The 20,699-nt window shown below is 36.6% G+C and overlaps 1 protein-coding gene across 1 annotated transcript in view; it reads left to right on the plus strand.

Moving 5' to 3' along the window:
* Window positions 1-20,699, plus strand: part of LAMA2 (laminin subunit alpha 2) — a 620,419-nt gene that overhangs the window by 283,087 nt on the left and 316,633 nt on the right. The window contains exons 11-12 of the mRNA XM_073893912.1: window positions 3,887-4,027; window positions 6,148-6,321. Coding sequence (XP_073750013.1) covers window positions 3,887-4,027; window positions 6,148-6,321 — 315 coding nt within the window. The remainder of the gene's footprint in view (window positions 1-3,886; window positions 4,028-6,147; window positions 6,322-20,699) is intronic.

Raw genomic sequence — 20,699 nt, forward strand, 5'->3', positions numbered from 1 at the left:
TCAGAACCAAGCACTTTTCAATCCAATGAACCTAGCTACCACTCACTAAAGAAAAAAAATATGGTGCAGACTCAGGACTAAATAAGTAGGAGTCTAGAAACTTAAAGTTGTGGCATGAAGCTGACATGCTATGCAGTCATGTGTAAGGTCTATGAAAATCTTATAGAAATTGATCATTACTTATGAGGAGGGTTGAAGTGAGCATGGGGATGTAGAATAGGATTAGCTTGAGGACCTATAAAAAGGTCTAAAATGTTTTGGTTTGAAGATTTGTCACAACAAACAAAGCAAAGCTATCACTTTGGGTAACCTGTTTTTTTAGGTATAAACATCCTATTATCTTTACCACAGTATGTTGAGTGTGTTTACTCATGGTGTGTGAGAAGGATTCACAGAATTCTGAAAATTTCTTGTGGCTATGATTATATTCCTGATTCATTTCTGGAAGATCGTTTTGATATGAATTTTTGATTCGCAGATTGAGAGGTTTATCACAGGGAAAGAATCAGCAAAGACAAAGGTGCATAGGGAATTGTCTAGAAGAGACCAAGTGCAAACTTCCAGTTATCCTCTCCCAACGGAATCATACAGAAAGTATTTATTTCTCCAGTAGCAATGTATGGCAACATTTATGAAGTATTGCCAACCAAGGAAACTCACCCAAGTCTTGCTATTCAGGATTTTTATTGGGAGGTCAGTCATTCAGGTATGAAGCTCCCATATGACTGACCAGTCTCCAGTTCCTCCAGAGATCAAACTGATACATTGTGACTCAGAAACCCAGGTAGACAAAACTAGGCATTCACCATAAATGGCATTGTAAGCTGATAAATGTGGCCCAGGGTCATGGGTAAACAAAACTAGACATTCACCATAAGTGGCATTGTTAGCATAAACTGTCTGGTGTGACCCCTGGCCCCAGGTATACAAAGACATTTTTATCAAGCAGAATATTCCAAGGGCTTATAGGTTATCTCCCAGGAGCTGGTCAAGGGATGGTCTTTTCAGTTTAGAATACGTAGGGTTTGAGCATTCCCAGTCTATTGAATTAATCCTTTACCTCACCATGTGGTGATGAAAGAGTTCTTTGTACCAGTATCTTGCCTTTCTTAGTCGACATTTTACCTGTTCCTGCCAACTTAGGTGCATCAAGTATAGTTCTTTTGATTTACCTCCTGCTGAATGACCTGTAATGATTTACCAGTTCCGAAGAGAAAAGATCCATATCTCAGAGTAACCTTGAAAGTTCATTATGTGAGGGCAGGGACACTGGAAGCCAAGTACCAAGTGCAGACCCCAGCATACAGGAAATATTCAGTGTCTCTGTTTTGAAAGAATAAATAACGAATGCATCTTCCACTCTTTGAATTATTTCTTGTTTCCAATCTCTTTGCTAACATGGGTCTCTCATTTTATCTCATCCAACAGGTTGAATTTTTAAACCAGGCTTCAAAATTTAGGTCAAATTCCACTCCTGTCCCAAAGCCTCCTCAAGGCCTTGTAGCACAATTAGTCCCTCCTCCTCTGTGTTCCCATAATTTAATTGATTTCTCAGATGCACGATCCTATTCCACCTTGCATTATAGTGGATTGTAAATATATCATTTTACCCGGCTCTAGATGTTGACTTTTAAAGACAGAGACCTTGACCTATCCATCTTTAGAGTCCCTAGAATTCCTACTCAAATGTGTTGCCTCAGGTTATTAATTAATTGAATATTGAAATTATTTAATCCTATTTTTTCAAGGTTATATTACCAGGCTAAAACAGAGGTAAGGAAAATGTAATGTCTAAAAATTTCAAATTGTTGGACTCAGTCTGAATCTCAGAAAAGTAGTATTATGAACTTTGAAATTAGAGTAAATGAAAAGTAGATTAGACCAAAGTGCATAAGAGCACAGTCTACAGAACAGCTGTATTGTGTCCTCAGTGGGATAAGCTAAACTGTAATTATAAAGATGTTTCATCTTTCCTGCCTGTATACTCTTCTGAGGATCCTCCCAACTTCAGGGCTTTAGGGAGTTACTTGTCACCATAGGTCTGAAATTAGTTTTGATTAGTTTTCCTGACATTTATCATCTGAAAATATCTGAAATCTGCCTTAGAAATAAAAACTAGCAAGAATGTCTGTGGCAATAATTCAGTTTGTGTATATATCAGGATGCTAAAATTTGACATGTGAAATGGGCCAGGAGACACCCCTTTGTTTAGGTTCCCAACAATATAGAAGTGATTGTGGTCTTAAGTGGGTCATACAAATTGAGTCAAAAATTTAATTCCAAATAAATTATTCTCTCAGATACAAGCAGAACCTCTTTATTTGTTTATTCTTACAAATCTTGCCATTTTTTCCACACTCTTTTTCTCTCTCTTATTTTTTCTCCTATGTTCTCAGATCTTATCAACCCTATCTTCTGCCCAGTCTTGATTTATTCAAAAAAGTTATATTAAACATCTACTATATGCATGGTACTTTGCTGTGGATGAAAAGCACAACCACCAAGAAGTTCACTGGAGTGCCTGGGTGGCTCAGTCAGTTAGACGGCTGCCTTCGGCTCAGGTCATGATCCCAGGGTCCTGGGATCGAGCCCCACATTGGGCTCCCCGCTCAGCAGGGAGTCTGCTTCTCCCTCTGACCCTCTGCTGTTCCCCCTGCTTGTGCTCTCTCTCTAATTATATAAATAAATAAATCTTTTTTTTTTAAAAGGAATTCATTTAAACTTAGTAAAATTTTGTTTAGCTCGTGCTCAGTGTTGTACGAGGAATGCCAGTATTTTCTAGGAACTATCAAAACAAGTTAAGACAAGGTTTCTACCTCTGAATAGATCATGGTGTATAACTGGAGACGACAATCTCAGAAGATGTACTTATGCTTCTTTTGCTGGTTATAATAGAGCAATGTGCAAAGAACAATGGGAACACAGCTGAGACAGAAGTCTGTAAGGAGAAGGAAAGCTTCCGAATTAAGGTGTCGAAGGAATTCAAGGAAGAGAAAAAATGTGGAGCAAATGCAGGTGTAGGGAATACTGAGAATCTGTTTCTAGAAGCAAGGAGCCTTCATTTAGAAGTTACTAGTTAAGATTAACTGTTCTTTAAATTGAGAGACTACAGCCTTCCCAGTTTTTCATCAGATAATCAGCTTTCCCTGGCCTGAGTCCACGGTATAGGCCCATCTATAAACAAATAATTTTTCAGTATGTTTGGACTAGGATTAATGATACCAATCTGGACAGCAGTCACCGCATGAGATTTATTTTTCCCATATTATTACTATATGATTAACTGGCTACACCAGTGTATTAAAGAAAACACTGTGAAAATTAACCAAGAAAAAACTTTCCTCTTTTTCTGCTTAGTTGCATCAAGGAAATCTATGGCCATTTATTCCAGTTTCTCTCCCTGTCAGGTTCTCATGCTGGCCCCAAGTGTATGTATTTTTAATATGTAATGTGGAAAGCATCTTGCCATCTGTATAATATCAACATGCTGTTACACATCCATGAGTTTAATTCTCTAATTTTGTCATATATCATGTGTTCTAAGAGGAAGTATTTCAACAACAGAGAATGCTGAACCAGACCGCGTCCATTTTTGTCAGTGTAACTCACTGCTGTATTTATCATGGTGTTTACTCCACACTCTTGACATACCTGAAGATCAAAACTGTAGCTTTTATGACAGTAGATTAATATCCAATATCCTTTCGCATCAGTGTGACTAGAAAGGAGGCAGCTTAATAATGAGATTTTGAGCAGATTTTTAAAAATATCATTATCCTTTAAATATGGTTGAGGGGTAAAATGAAGATGATCCAGTGTATATTTTCCTTTCATGGAACTAGAGAGAGACAGTTATCTTGAAGAGCATCTCCGTTTCTATTTGTAGGAGAATGTTGAAGGTGGGGATTGCAGTCGCTGTAAAGCCGGCTTCTTCAATTTGCAAGAGGATAATCGTAAAGGTTGTGATGAGTGTTTCTGTTCCGGGGTTTCAGACAGATGTCAGAGCTCCTACTGGACCTATGGCCATGTAAGCAATAGCTTTTTCATTCTGTACGCTGCTCCATTGTTCTTCCGTAAGAAATTTTTTAAAAATGGTTTTCTGGTAGTAAGTTTCTACTTACCATTATCATGAAGAAGGGATGGATTTTTCTTTCAAATGCTATTTGTATATTTTTGATCAAAGACTTGAAGGTTTTATTTGTAGCAATGTGGAGCCTGGAATCTCTTAGAAATAGTAAATATTAGTCTTTTCAGTGTCCATGATTACTACGTGAAGCAGTAATGGGATTGTTGTGATTATAGCCCCAACGGCATATGATTCAATAGAGAAAGCATCGGGTATGATATGAAGAATTGTGTATTCCATTCACCGATATTTTTGGTATACAAATTAAGAAGAATTGCTCCCCATTGCCTTTTCAACTCTGCACAGACAGTGGTTTGTGTCCTGATAGAGGAGGTATGAGAGGAAAATGGGACCCTCAAGGAATTTCAAATAGCCTGTATGGCAGCTCTTAAGACTACAGAGAAGCAGGACGCAAGCTGGAGAAAGAGAAGCCCAGGGAGGGGGGTGGTAGGGAATGAGAAACTCTCCCATACGGAGTTGCGAATGCTAAGTTGGATTCTTATCCTTGGAGAGTCACTGGGGTATTTTAGCAGGGGAGTGATAAGACCAGATTTGTGCTTTACAAAGCACACTTTTGCAGTAAACAACCTTCCAAACACACCTTCAACTTTAATCAGGTAAGTAATCCTTAACACAACTACCAAATATTCTCTTCTGCCTGTGTTGCTTTTATGTCAAGTCTATAATTTCATGAGTAGTTTCTGATTGTACTCTCATGTTTAAATTGAAATCTATACACTATTAAATGTATTGCCTTCAGAACAGATTGCCTAGAACCAGCAGCAGTTAGACATCTAGCCCACTTCCTCCTCCTGTTTGTAGAGTTTCACCCCACCCTCTAGACTGTTCCATTAACATCAAAGTTCCATGGTCAGCAGAAGAGCAGAAGTGGCATTTAGCCTTGGTTTTCAGCAATTAGGTCCAACTGATATTTGCATTTCGGTTAGCCTTCTGGAATGAACTTTGTCTGAATCTCACTGTGCTGTCTTAGCATCCCTGAAGGATGATGTTAGAAAGAGGAGAGAAGGAAGTAACATATATCTTAAGGTCTAGTCCCAGCAATTCCACAGCTTTGGGAGATGGAGAATCAAATGACCTCTACATGAAAAAAAAATTTAAAAATCTGTCATCCACAGATTATCACCATCACTATTCTGCTCCCCATCACCTACAACACCAAGTCACTCACATCTAAGTGGGCCCCTGGTAGCCAACAAACCTCAATATCTTGTGTTTTGTCCCAACTAGGTAGGGCAGTCTAAATTAGAATTGTAGCTGTATGCCCTCTCCCGGCTGGAGTCTAAAGATGGAAAAGCAAATCATCATGTGTTTCCTAATTTTTCCTTTAAGGCTCCTTCCTTTTCTGAGCCAAGCATCTAGGCTATGAATTCCTATAATACTTTGAACCCCATGGGAAGGACTAGGTATAGTATTGTGAGCTGTGGCCATAGCAACAGGCTGGTGGATTCAAATGTCCTTAAGCCTCAAAACTGAAATTTAATTAAGTGGAAAGGGTGAAAATACTGAATGAAAAGCTAACTTTCAGGCGCTTGCATATTTTATTTCTTTTCCTGTGTTTTACAAATATATATATAAAACCTCTTGGAAATTATTTTTCCCATCAGCAACAAGAAATTATTAGTGGAATGAAATACATGCAATTTAGAGCCCAACTCTCTGATAATTTACAACATTATAATTATTGTGTAACTTTGAACACATTTCTATTTTTTAAGAAAGAAGTATTTGGAGTTATAACTTTTTAAAAAGTACTGGATCAATAATAACAGATTATTACATATTACTATCCAAACTCCTAGAATCAACAAGAACACAATGAGAATCTATAATGAGTACATATAAGTTTCACATTTTCCACAGTTCTTCTGTTTTTCTAAACTTTAATCGGTTTTTTTTTTAATTTCCAAAAAGTGGACACTATACAGAATAGGAAAGAAAGAGTTGGAGGTGGTTTTTGGTTTTGTTTTTCCTAAGTAAGATGATTGTGTGTTTTCTTGAAGATACAAGACATGCGTGGCTGGTACCTGATGGACATCTCTGGCCGCGTTCAAGTGGCTCCCCAGCAGGATGACTTAGACCCACCTCAGCAGATCAGCATCAGCAGTGAGGAATCCCACCGTGCTTTGCCACAGGGCTACTACTGGAGTGCACCAGCTCCATATCTGGGAAACAAAGTAAGTCCACACAGTGCTGGCTTCTTGCTACTTCGGTTTAGCGGATCAATACAGAGAAATGGGTTTTATTAAGTATTTTTTTAAAGAAAGGTCAGAACAAATTCATGATGCATTGGGTGGCCAGAAGCAACTAAATCAGTTTAAGTTGGATGTTTCTCCGAGGCCCCCTGTGGAAAGTATGTATACCAAAAGTTAATGGTCTATAGCATCCCTAATATACAACTTTACATAGTTGGTGTTCTATGCTAACTTTTTTGGGGGGTGGGGGGAGTGGTTTCTAAGTCATATTTATGCTAATTTTTGAATGAATGAATACACTGAGGAAGACTCTAGGATAGTTTTGCAAAACCTCAACGATATTTTTGTGAAACAAATGATAAATATTGGAAGAAACTGTGTTGTGTTTACTTGAAATAGCTGTTTTTCTAGAGTTGTCTGTGGTAGGATACTTACTGAAATTTTCTGCATCTGTTTCTATTTTATTTCAAAGCTGATATTCAAGACAGCTAATTTTTCTACCTTGTATGAATGTTAATTGGAAATGAAATTTATTATATAACTGACTTAATGCTTGCCATGAAGCTTATGCAAACAACATATTTCCTGGAGCTCAAAAAGAAAACTACCGTAAAAGAAATGCCAGATCGAAAGCACGTTTGTTTTAAAGCCCACTCATACATATATAAAAACATACACAGATAAACAAATGTAGCAGCCTCAGACATGCAGGTGTTTTTTGTTTTTTGTTTGTTATTTATTTTTTTCTTCGGATGAACTCTAGATAGGGACCGTGGCTTTTATTATTTTATTTTATTTTATTTTACTTTGCCTAAGAATTTGTTGGAAACCAAATTTGGCATAGTAATTCTAAATGTTCTGCTTGTTCTGCAAAAGTTAGTACCTTATCAGCTGATAGTTAAATTACCTAATCACACCAGAAACTGTAACCGTGACAGAAAACTCCCTTAGCAAATTGATGCTATGTAAGCCTCTGAGTTTTCACCTCTAAGAATATAGTGTTGCTTTTGAAGAAATCTTCATTGATTAAACAAACAAAATATATTTATTGTAAGTGGTTCTCTTGCACGGTGTCTGAGTATTAAGAAAGAAAAACTTAGTAGTTCACATCTTATTCAGTGAATGGAAACTGGTGGTTTTAGCCGATTAAGAAAAAAAATTAACTAGTGGCCAGTTTCTTATTTTTAGCAGACTTCTAAATGCTATTATGAAAAATGTGTTAATGAATAAAATCCATTTTTCAATGAATATGTACTTTAAAAGAGACAGTATGTATGGCATAAAATTCTACAGCTGTAATAAAAATCCAATTAAACTTGTATTTGCAAGGCCTTTTATAGCAAGAAGTCATTCTATACTGTTCTATTTTGGAAGCTCCTGTATTCCCAACAAGAATAAAAGAGCACATAAGACTTGACTGTCTACAGCTTAAAATTGTGGGAAAAAAAATAAATATATAAACTGTCAAATTTTTCCCCCTGCTCTGAAGAGTTCAGAGAAGAGCCTTGGGTCAAAATTGGATGCGTTTCAAAGGTCTTATTTTTCTTACAGTGGTGAAATTTATTTAAGAATCGCTTATAGTAGAATATTCTTTATGGCATTTTCCATATTTTTTCTTTGGTCATATGCTTTTTCTTTCTGTTGGCTGAAAATCAAACTGACATAAGGAAAGCAAGCAAATGGGATATTAAATAGCAACAGAGCAAAGAATTTGGACATCCTGTTCATAGTTGTTGGTACCCAAAGATAACTTCCTTTATCCTGGCTGAGCTGTTTCTTAATAACCACCCACAATGAAGCACTTCATATCCCCCCACACATCATTTTCACATCAAAAAGCTCTGCTTGCCTGTGCTTCAATTTCCACTCAGTGAGCAAAATAATGGTAACAGGGTGTGCAAATTGTTTGAATATGGAAGACATTTTTTAATGTAATGTGGAAGCCCTTGGTGGTTTACTGTCAGATATCTCAGTATGAATGAAACAATTTGCTTTAATAACTGAACCATATAAATTTTTGATACTACAATAATACTGCAAGCTCTCACAAATTACCACAGTACATCTTAACTGCCATGTCACATCACGTAAATTACAGTCATGATGACATGCTTAGCTTGGTTGATTTAATATCTTGCTAAGGAAATGGAAAATTGTAGGGCCTTGTTTGTAAATTCAATAAAGCCACTTTTTCTAAATAGTTGAGGCTAAATTCTTTACCAGTAATTGCTGTTCAAATCAGAGCCATTGCCAGAATCTGACAGAAATAGTATATCAAGAAACTAGTGCATCTGCTTTGATACTGAATTTCATTTACATCCATGACCAGGAGGCTGTGGGTATATCATCCCTCCTCCGCTTTTTTAGTGTTAATTCCTAAGTCAAAAAAATATTTATGGGATGCTATTAGCTTTGCTAAATATTTGTATAACCAATTTACAAACATTTTCCAAATCACTTGGTTATAAGGCTCCTTATAACAAAGGGAGATGTGCTGTGCATATTCTAAGGAAGATGCCACATGGCATCCTTCCTTTTTTTAGGAACCTGACTCCAAATAATGAAACTGCTCTCACATGGGATACACTTTGCTGACATAGAGGTCCACCCGATTGTGAGAAAACTCAAGCACACCCGCCAGTTTAGAAAAGGAGTATTTCTTATCCTAAGAAACATTTTTATATACTGCCCATCTAAATATTTCCACAATCTCCATTATGAATTAATTCCTCAATAACAATCTTGAAAAAAAATTTTTTTCCCTCACCTGTGGGTGATTATTTAGCATGGCTGGCACTATCCAGTGTTAATTCCCCCCACCCCTCACTCAAGAGAGTCAAAGAAGATGAAGTCAGGCACCCACAGGGTTGTACTAGGCAGCGTTGCATTTTTCAGAATGCTTTGCAAGTGTTAATGTCTGGTTGTAGGGCATCGGTTTAAGCTTGGGACGAGGCAGGAATGGAAAGAACTGGAGGACAACATCCTGCTGATTTGCTACAGGCCACAGCTATTCAGAAACAGTTTGGGTATTTCAGAGTTGGAATAATTCACTGCTTTAGTAAACTAAGTACTGTTGGAACGTGGAAATAGTAATTTACTTAAGGTTACCCTAGTGGTCTGAAATAGTTAGTGCAGCTTCCAAAACCAATTCTCTCCACATCAGTTAAGTTCCCTGAGAATATGGCTTGGCTTGACTACTGTTCCCGCATTACCATTAAGTTTTACAATCCTGTCTCTGAACATTATTAAATTAATCTTATGTGATTTGTTCTTCAGCGAACAATGCTTATTTTCTACAACATTACATTGTCTTTTTCTGTTTCCAACTTCGGGAGCTTTTAAATTGTTCCATGTCGTTGCCAAGAGTACCTATAGCCTAGCTTAAGATGCACATTACGAGTCTGCTGACAAAATAGCATCTGGCCTCCAAAAGTAATCTCTGGTTCTTCTCTGTTGTGCTTGCTTGACTTTCAGTTCTGTCTCTCAGATCTCAAATTGAAGCTGTGGATTTGAAGGAGATTGATGTTTGAGATTCACAGGGCAGGGTCGTTCTTGGCACATAGAAGGAGCTCAACAAATACTTTGTGATTAATGCTCCATGCTTAACAACAACGACGGAAGTAGGTTTGATTAGTTTGTTCGGAAATGACTCTTGACTTAGGATTTATATCAGGGTTGAGAAATGATTTCAAACATGATGAAAAAAATTAAAAACTGGTAAGCATGATCCCCTCTCTTCTCGACAGCAGAATGTGTTTGTGACTTGTAATTATTCAAAAGTAAAGGTCAAACCCAATCCCCCATCCTTACCTTCCTCCAATTCAAGTCTTGGATTAAATGGATTAATTAAGAAGGTATTGTGTATGTGGAGAATGGCATGGTCAAAAATGTAAATAGGACAAATCAACTGTGGTTGAATTTTTATTTAATAAATCAGATCTCGTTAAGAATGATTTGGTAATGGAGTAGGATCAAGAAGATTTGCTACCTAGAACTAACCAAATGAATTGTTAGGGGTACATGAAGAAATATATTTATTCCCAAAAAAAAAAAAAAAAAGCCAAGAACTCACTTGTTGCCCATAGCTATGGTAAAGTCTACTATGCAAAATTATCCCACCTACAAGGACTCAAGGTCAAACATACATATCTCTCAAACTTACCTAACCTTATCATAACAGTATCTTGATATTTTTCCTGATTAAATATATAAAGCACTAATTCTAACATTGTAAATTATTACATAAAAGCGTGTTTTAATATTCATATGGCTCATTTTGTTTGCAGCACCTTCTAATGGAGTGCAATGGGGACAAAGATCAGTTTTTACAATTGAGCAACTGAATATGTACCAGATAGGGGAGGATTCAGTTTAACAGCAATTTGGTGGGAAAAATTAAGGAGTTTACTTAACAGTAATATCAATCTCAGTTAACTTTGGGATATGGTTGCCAACAAAAGTAATCTAGGGCTGCATTGGTAGGCATTTACTGGTCAGGTCAAGGGAGGTAATGGTTATACAGGTTCTGCACAAAACATGTCACCTAAAATATTCAACTTGTGAATTTATGTTTTCATCTATCTTAAGATACATGACCAAGGTTATCAGCTGATAAGCCAAGATATCCCAACTAGTAAGACAGTCAAGATTGGAATCCAGATGTGTCTAGCCCTTTTCTACTAGTTATTTTTTTCATTCCGTTATGTTTTTTAGTGCTTGTAAGGCATTTGGCTTTGGAATAGAAATGCTTGAGCAGCTTATCCAAAGGGAAGCATAAGAAAGGAAACAATAAAGATATGAGTTTATATAAATGCAAATTAATGAAATAGAAAACAGATATCAATAGAGAGCCCACAAATCCAAAAACTTGTTTTTAAAAAGAATTACAAAACTCTAGCAAGATTAATAGAAAAAAAAAGTGGGTAAAGATATACATAAGACTTTAAAATGTAAATATGGACATAACTAAAATTACTTCAGAAAAAAATAAGGAAAATCATGAAACCTTTACACACAATAAATTTACTTATAAAAATAAGTAAACGTCTAGGAAAATAAAAATTAATAGCCCTGATTCAAGGGGAAAAAACCTGAAAGTCATATGAACATTAGAACAATTGAATCAATAGTCAAGGAAATCTTCCCAGTAAGAGACCACTAGGTCTGTTTTGTTTACAGGTGATTTCAATGACTATTCAAATTTTAAAAAAGGAATCAATCTTATACAAGTTTTCTAGAGAACAGAATCATGGGGATTACTCCTTGAGTAATTTTATGTGACTTGATATGCTTGATATCAAACCTTCAAGAGAGATAGGAGAGGGAAATCCCTATCCAAAGTCACTCATGAAAATAGATCCCAAACAAAGCATAACCAGTCTGAATTTGTAATGTATAAAAATGGCAAAACAAAATTGGCCAAATTGCTTTTGTCAGAAGAGTTCAGGTTGGTTTAATATCAGAAAATCAGTTTAAGTAATTGGCCATATTGACTGACTAAAAGAGAGAGAAAAATGAAATGCTTGATCTCAGTTGGTGCAGAAACATAAATAGGCAAAATTAAGTAATGATTCATGATGTTTTTAAAAAATTTGCAAACTATGGAAGCACTTCTTTAACTGATGAAGAGTATCTACACAAAAAGGAATAGCAAATATTTAATATAAAATTTTGAAAGACTTTTTTAAGATCACAAACGTGAAACAGTTTTTACTATGATCACTTTTATTCAACGTTATACTAGAAGATCTAGATGGTGCAGTAAGATAGGAAATAAAAGATATGGAGATTGGAAGGGAAGAAATAAAACCACCATTTGTAGATGATAGGATTATCTGTTTTGTGAACTCAAAAGATAAAATATTAGTGAATCAAAAGGGGAACTGTATACAAAATTAATTTATGAAAGTCAATCGTATTTCTTTACATCAGCAAAAATCAGTTTAAAAATACTTTTACAATTAGTCCTTTATAATAGCAATAAATAGTAAAAGTACCAAAAATTAAATGTATATGGAAAAGCAAAGGACTAAGAATAATTCAAGGAAATTCTAAAACAAAAACTGGAGATAGGTTTTTAATCAAAACTTACCTGCTATAAAGACTTAGGACTTATTTTAGAAAGGTATAATAATTAAGACACAAGGCTATTGGTGTGAAAAAAGATAAAAATACATAATAGATAAAATGGAACTGAGAGTGGAACCCGGGTGACTCAGTTGGTTAAGCATCAGGTCATGATCTCAGGGTTGTTAGATCAAGCCCTGTGTTGGACTCTACCTAGCAGGGAGTCTGCTTGAGGATTCCCTCTCTCCCTCTCCCTAAACCCCTCCCCCTTGGGTGTGCCCCCCCAAGTAAATAAATAAATCTTAAAAAAAAAAAAAATGGAACTGAGAAAACAGCCCAGAACTATTCCATGGATACTTGATTTTTGACAAAACAGACTTTGTAGATAATAATGGTAGCGTAGAGCATATAATAAATGTTACTCATACATCGGTTATCTAAAGACAGAGAGAAAAAAAAAATCTTTGCATCCCTACCTCACATTATATATAAAAATAACTTCTGGTTGAAGCAAGAACTATAATTTCAAAAATCATTCTAAAAAAGCTTATCAAAAATAATACTTCGGAATTTTTGCTTCTGACAATAATTGAATAATAGAATCTCAATTTACCCACCTGCCTTAAACAAGAAAACTTGAGAAAAAAATGTGAAACAACAATTTTTAGACACTAGACAACAAATAATATAGGGTCTGTGACAGAAAAGAGAAACAAATGAAGTAAAGCTTACGATTATCCCGGATTATTGCCTGGGTACAGTTCCAAGTGCTTGGAGGGAAAACCCAAACATCAGGGTCTGAAAGATGGAGACTAGAGGTCAAGGAGGCTAGAACCGTGGGACAGGATGTTGGAGAAAAGGGATATGGGGAGAGAGAGGGAGAGAGAGAGACAGATATACAGAGAGACACAGAGGGAGAGATCTGTAAAGGCATAAGGTAAGACCTCCAGCCTGGCTGAGTATTGAGTTGGATGGGAGAACACCACCTAAGGCTGGTAAAAGAAATACCAAAAAGTAGCAAGAGAAACAATTCCTGGAGGTAACACAGAGCTGGTAATAGTTCATTTTCCCACCACCTAAAATGGACCACCTTCATAGTGGGGAGGACGTCAGGCAAAGTATTCAGAGAGTATTGTCTTAGTAGGAGGGTTAAATTAGCCCAAGATTACAGGCTGCTCTAAATTCACCCTAACAAATCTTGAAAGTAAACCTTAAAAGAAATCAACTTGTTCCAAGTAAATTAACTGCATGCCAGAACAAAGTCCAATACTACTTAATTACAACAAAATCCAACACCCAACAATGTAAAATTCAGCATGTCTGGCATCAAATCAAAAATTACCAGGCATGTGAACAAGCTGGGGCAGATGAACCATAATCAGGAGGAAAATCAGTCAGTGAAAACAGACCGAAAGTTGATGAAAACATCATGCCGAGGCATATCTGAATTGAATTATTAAAAAAAAAAAAAAAAAAGAGGGAGACAAAGAGAAAATCTTAAAAGCAGCCAAAGGAAAATAGGGTACCACATGTACAGAAGAACAAAGATGAGAAAGATAGAAGATTCTTGTCAGCCATGATGTGAACTAGAATATAGTACACGGGTGTTTTAAAGTATAGGAGGGCAAAGAAACAACAACATACAACAACAACAACAAAATACCAGTCCAGAATTCTTTAGCAGGCCATAATATTCTTGAAAAAGAAAGGCAGAGAGTTTTTCAGAGAAATAAAAGCTGAACTGCTTTTTCACCAACAGATCTACAGTAGGAGAAAGTTCTGCCGGTGAAAGGAATATGATGCCAGATAGAACTTTGTCCCTACAAAACAAAATTAAGAGTATCTGAAACAGTATAAAATAATGCTTTCTCCACTGATTGCCGCCTAACACAGGACCTCAGGCTAGTCATCTCTTTAGCCCTAGGGCTTATTAATACAGTGGTTACTGAATAATAACAAGACACGGATTTAAAATAGAATTTGAAGCACTCTTTGTAGACAATTTTCTTTGAAATTATGAAAAGAAAGACTGTGAATGTGAAAGTTCTTCCTTCTTCAACCTCCATTCCTCATCTCAAAACCAAAGAAAGCAAAATCAACGCCAATTTGAAAGAGTTTCAATCGAATCTTAATGTAAAACTGCATTTTTTTTCCTCGATCTTTCTTAATAACACTTGATGCATGTTCTCCCTGCAGCTCAGTGGAAAAGCACAGGGAACTGACGAATTGCTGGTTCTGATACATTAGCCCAAGCTCTTCTGGGACAAACTCCCAATATTCTTTGTAGGGCAGTGTTAGGCCATTTGGAACCTTTCCTAGCCAGAGTATTCTTTATATACTGGGTTTTTTGTTTATTGTTGCTTGTTGATGGTGGAAAGAGCAAGTTTGTAAGGAAGAATGGGAGACAGATATGTGCAAGAGGAAGATACCATAAAGACACAAAGAAAAGATAGCCATCTATAAACCAAGGACAGAAACTTGGGACAATCTTCCTTCACAGCCCTTGGAAGAGACCAGTCCTGCTGACACCTTAATCGTTGACTAGTAAACTCCTACATTATTTTCCTTCTTCCTTTTCATGAGAATCGATTGAAAGGGATTAAGTAAGGAAAAGTCACAGTCAGTTATTTTTAGTATTTTGGTCCTTATGCCTTTCACAGATCTGATTCAAATTCCAGATATCTACCTTATTAGTCTTATGATCTTGGACACATCCCATAATTTAGTTGAGTCTTTCATTATTTACAGAATGAGAGTTCCAGTCTCAGAATTGTGCAAAGCCCTCTAAAATGCCCTTAGCACTCAGAAGCTGTTCAATAAATGCAATTTCTTCATGGATTTCTGTAATTTGCACTGTAGGAATTTATATTGGAGGTAGTCTATATCAATTAAAGACGTTTGTTGAAGAACACTCTGTCCCCTGTTTACTGCTGTCTGACAGAACATCTGGTGGTGGTAAGGGACAAGATATCATTAAAGATGAAAATGAACAGTCACAGAGAGTTAATTTTAGCAAATAAGTAGATTATATGACTTAAGCGGTGGCGTTGCAGATGTGAAAAAAATTAGATCGGTTAGCTAGCTGTTTGAGAAAGCTGCAGAATGTTTTGTACTTTATCTCAAAGGTACCAAAATAAAGCTAACAATCATCACTTCATGTTTTTCCAAGCAAATGACCTGATAAGTATCTATCTCACTATTCCTGCTTCACCGAAGGCCAAGTATGTAAAGGAATTTGCAATTTCTGCCCATCGGTAACTCATTAGAGAAGTACATTTTATAAGCATAATAAACACAATCAACACCCTGCAGCTGTAATGTCATTAAGGTGGTCATTAAGATAGATCCCAATTCAATAAGACTGGTGTCCTTATGAAAAGGGAAAATTTAGACACAGACCCTCATATAGGGAGAATGACTTTGGGAGCATGAAGACAGCCAGCAACAAACCAGAGAGGGAAACTTAAACACAGCCTTCTCCCACAGCCTCAGAAGGAACCAAGCTGGCCAACACCTTGATTTAGGACTCAACAGCCTCCAGAACTTTGAGATAATGAATTTCTGTTGTTTAAGACACTCCGTTTGCCGTACTTTCATATGGCAGCCCTAGCAAACGAATACAAATGGTAAGATAATAGCAATTCTTTTTTAAAATGCCACATTTCCTTATTATAATTTGCAGCAGACAGAAAGCTAATCTAATATCTAAAGAGGTTATCGAAATTGATGAGAAAGGCCAATAGTCCAACAGAAAAATGGGCAACAGATATGAACAGTTTATAGAAAAGGAAATATATGCTGTATGCTTTACACTTATACAATGATGTATGCCAATTATTTCTCAATGAAACTGGGAAAAATATAAAACAATGTTCAACTTGACTCAACTATACTGGGAAATCATTTGTCGTCTATCTTAGGATAGAGAAAAAAATGGATAGCACAGAATTACTGAGACTTTAAAAAGACAAAAATCCTGGGGTGCCTGGGTGGCTCAGTCGGTTAAGCGTCTGGACTCTTGGTTTCAGCTCAGGTCATGATCTCAGGGTCCTGGGATTGAGCCCCAGATCAGGCTCTGCCCTCAGCTCAGATTCTGCTTGAGATTCTCTCTCCCCCTCCCTCCGACCCTCCTGCTCAGGCTCCCTCTCTCTCTCTCAAATAAATAAATCTTTTTTAAAAAAGGCAAATATCCTTAGATATTGGTAGTGAGGATATACATTGATGCAATCCAAGAAAACCAATTTAGAAATCTCCACCAAAGTTACAAATGCACATGTGTTTATATATTTCTCTTCTGGAAATTTATCCTACAGGTATATATTAACATGAGAAATGCAAAGTCATTCATTCATAAATGTTTGTGATGCCCATAAAAATGTCTGTCATTGACAGACAAATTAAATGAGTTTGGGTACATACACGTAACCAAACACTATAAAACTTTAAATAAGGAAAGAAATTTTTTGTATGCTAATATGGAATGATCCGAAATATATGGTTAAGTAATTAAACCTGGAAGCGGAATAGTATACATATGACCATCCTTTGTATAAAATTGTGGAGAACAAGAATATGTATTTATAATTATAAGGTTACTCAGCTATTTACAGTCATAGCTACCATTTTACTTGAGGGGAGTTTGTCCCTGGAGACTGTTTATGCCCTCTGTGAACAGAATATTATCAAAGATGTGAAATAAAATATTTTAATTGGAACAGCCTTTATTTTTAATTTAACCTATTATAAACTATTGCTTCTCTATTCTAGACTTTGTTGTAAAAATTACTGCTTTAATGTGATCCTTTAAATAAGTATTAAGTGCCCCAATCCTATGAGCTAAAAATTGGTTGGTGTGCTTAATTAATCACAAGGGTTGGAATAGCAGTCTTATCTTTCCAGATACTTTCAGGGAATCCTTTTATTGTCAGCAATGCCTACAGGAGAAGCGTAAAGTTCACATTTTTATTCCTGAGGTTTTCTCATCACTTCCAGCGGTAAGAGTTGAGTCAAGCAGGTGCTGTCTTTAATTTTTCAGAAGCACTTCTGTTACCCGAGTCTGCTATTCCAAGTAGTTGAAATCCAACATTTGCCACATGGAAAAGGGAGCTATGTGATAAGACCCCAATCTGAAATGTGATGAATTATTAAACAAGTAGTTTGTTGGGTGATTGAAAATTACCTGCAAAAGAGTGCTTATCTCCTTGAGGCACGTCAGAGCTAACGGAATTGAGCCAATTAGACTGACTGTCTCTTCAATGAGTTGTGACCTCTCGATGGTAATAGCTTATTATGATGATAAATGAACCCATCTCTCCAACTGAAGCCTGAGTACACACTTCAGCAGTTTCCTTGAATCATGAGGCCATTACCTTTCAACTTCAGATCAACAGCAGTGACAGCCACAGGGGCAGAGAGCATGCATGACTAGACACAGATGATTGTTTTACTCAGATGAATATATTTACAGCTATTTCCAATGAAGTGGGACCTCCTGTATGTTGAGTGTTCACACCTGAAATGTTTACCATATGACGTTTCCTTTATTAAGAAGAAGAACTACTTCCTGGCTACATCATCATTCTGAGATAACTAGGTTTTGCTTCCTTCCCACCCCCCCAGTTTTTGTTTGCTGTTTTCAATGTTTGAATTCCTCATTCTTGTTGGTCTCCTGATGGAATAAATTTCAGAATAAAAATATTTTCTTTCATTGAAGAAGCTTGTAATATACACACAAACATATATGTCTTTAATTTAGGAGCGTGTATCTTTAATTAATTTAATCTTATTGAATTCCACAGCTTATATTTATTTCATGTGGGCTGGGGGAATCACTCAGACTCTTTTATTTGTAGACAACTTTTGTAAAGATTGTTGGTTTAAGAATCAAGCAAGTGTAAATACTTTAATTTTTGGTTTTTTATTTTAAAGAAATGCCAAAATTTCTTTAAGTAGTTACTGCAGCTTGATGTCAATTTTCTTTTTCTGCTGTAGTGATAATTTGGTTTGAAAGGAATTAGAGGAGAAAGTGTTATTAATTGCTCTATAACAAAATATAATGTTCTAATTCCTCATAAGTATTAGATATCAGCTGCCAACTTGCCAAATATATTCTTGAAAAAAATCTGTTGGCCAAGCAAAGCTAAGTTTATGAAGGTACTGCAGTAAGAGGAACACCAACCACCTTGACAGAGTGTTAGTAGTGTCTTAGAGGGTAAACATCTGGGGGGGATATTCATTGATTTTAGGGGAAAGGTTGGGTAATTTCAAGGTGATTTTTTCATTGAAGGCAATTGGGCAGAGTTTATGATACCATAGCCTTGGATTTGTCACAAGTGAGTGAGAGTGAGACAAGAGTCCTGAAGCAAATGTTGAAGGGCATGCGATTAGTCTGTGAGCGAGCCAGCTTGGATGGATCACAGCCCATGAACCAGGTTTTCCTGGAGCTTGCTTGGAGAATGGTTTAAAACAGGGGTTAGGAATGATGGTTGTTCCCAGCACTAACACAAGAATAGGGAATTGTGTTGACTTTAGTTCTCACAGACAGTAGCTGTGTGATCATAACATAGTTGATTAGTTTTTTCTGTGCCATTTTTTCTCATGTATAAAGTGGAGATAGTAATACCCACTTCACAGAGTTATTCAAGACAGTGCCTTATGATAAATAATAATAAAAACTTGGCATTAGCGATTATTCTTAACTCCAGCTGGGCCTAATTTGGAGTCAGACATTCTTCTGTTGACATTTTAGAAAGACGATACCCACACAGGAAGGAAGGAAGGAAGGAAGGAAGGAAGGAAGGAAGGAAGGAAGGAAGGAAGGAAAGAGAGAGAAGGGGTGGGGAGGGGAAGGGAGGAAGGAAGGAAGGAAGATATGAAAGGAAAAAGGAAAGGAATAGAGCAGGAAAGGGAAAAGGGTAGAAAGAATCTGTTCATATATATTTAATTTTTAGTGTATTTTAATTTAGAAAGTAACTGTCTATTGGGATCTCTCTCTTTTAGTCCAAATTTATCAAGAGGTGGTCTGGTCTTTGAGTAAATGCCTTTTCTCCAGTTTTCATCTGGGGCTGGGTATGAAGTGATCATCAGACTCAGTGTTCTGGAAGTAAGTCCTTTATGATGAAATAGCACTGGAAATAGCCCACAAGCCAAAAGCTTTATAGGCCATTGAAGGTCCCCAAGGCCATTTGCTGGTTTAAGCTTATTTTTACTCATCATCACAGGAAAAGAAATAAGTAGGGTTTTGTTCTTCTTATATCAAATAATTTTAGATGAAGATGTGATGGTTTTACATAAAAGTCAAAATGCTTTATTTTGCTTTTACTTTCAAAACAAGTAGAGAGATACAATTTGATCATGTTAATACCCAACCATGATTCTGCTCTTGATCACAAACTCTTTTGAAACTTTACACAGGAAACTTTAGAGCAATTTACTGTATGTTACTCTCTAGCAGGTATTTGGAGGATGATGGGTGGAATAAGCTTTTGAAACAGGAAACCATTTTCTGTTCTGCCAAACATGTGAACTTTGTGCTTGGTGAAAGATGTCTAGGCCAAGGAAGGTGCAGGCTGTGCTGTGAAGGAACCCGAGCCAGGTCAATCCTGTGAGACTCAGCAGGAATGGCTTTCATTTCATGTGCCTGACTCAACGTAGGGCAGTCTTTTGACTTAAAGCAGATATGGCAGGTTAAAAGGTTCAGAATCACCATTAAACTAACCTCTTCTAAAATCTAGTTTTGGCTACAACAGTCTCTCAAGCGTGGTGTTGAGGCCCCTCTGCTTCAGCGTCACCTGGGGTCTTTATCAAAAGTGGATTATTGACCCCGCCCCCCATTCTGGATTCACTCAGAAGATTTGGGGGAATGTGTGGGAATCTACACTTTAATAACCTCCCTGAGTGACCCTTGACCCATAAAATTTTGAGGGCCACTCTTTTATGATTCCTTTGAGAAGTTACTGATGATCCGTTAAGCATCTCTAGATGATTCCTGAGATTTAACATTCCCAACACTTAAAAACAACAACAAAAAAGAATCGTGCGACATGCCTTAGTCTGAGTTCAGAAGTTGACTTTCTTGCTCAGTAGTTCAGCCTGTACAAGGAAACCCTAAAATAACTCCTTCTTAACCACCACAAAATATGCCAATCTGAATCTATTTACTAATCTCACTACAAACAGAAACACACCTACAATACACACAACCATACATATTCACATAGGAAAAAGTGAATCTTAGAAAGAAGCTGTTTTCTTCTTTAATAGGAAGCCTAAGCTGCACCGCCATTAATATTTGG

Source organism: Callorhinus ursinus, unplaced genomic scaffold (genome assembly GCF_003265705.2).
Source record: "Callorhinus ursinus isolate GAN/ISIS: 27379988/994484 unplaced genomic scaffold, GSC_fseal_2.0 scaffold6, whole genome shotgun sequence".
NCBI classification, from domain to species: domain Eukaryota; kingdom Metazoa; phylum Chordata; class Mammalia; order Carnivora; family Otariidae; genus Callorhinus; species Callorhinus ursinus.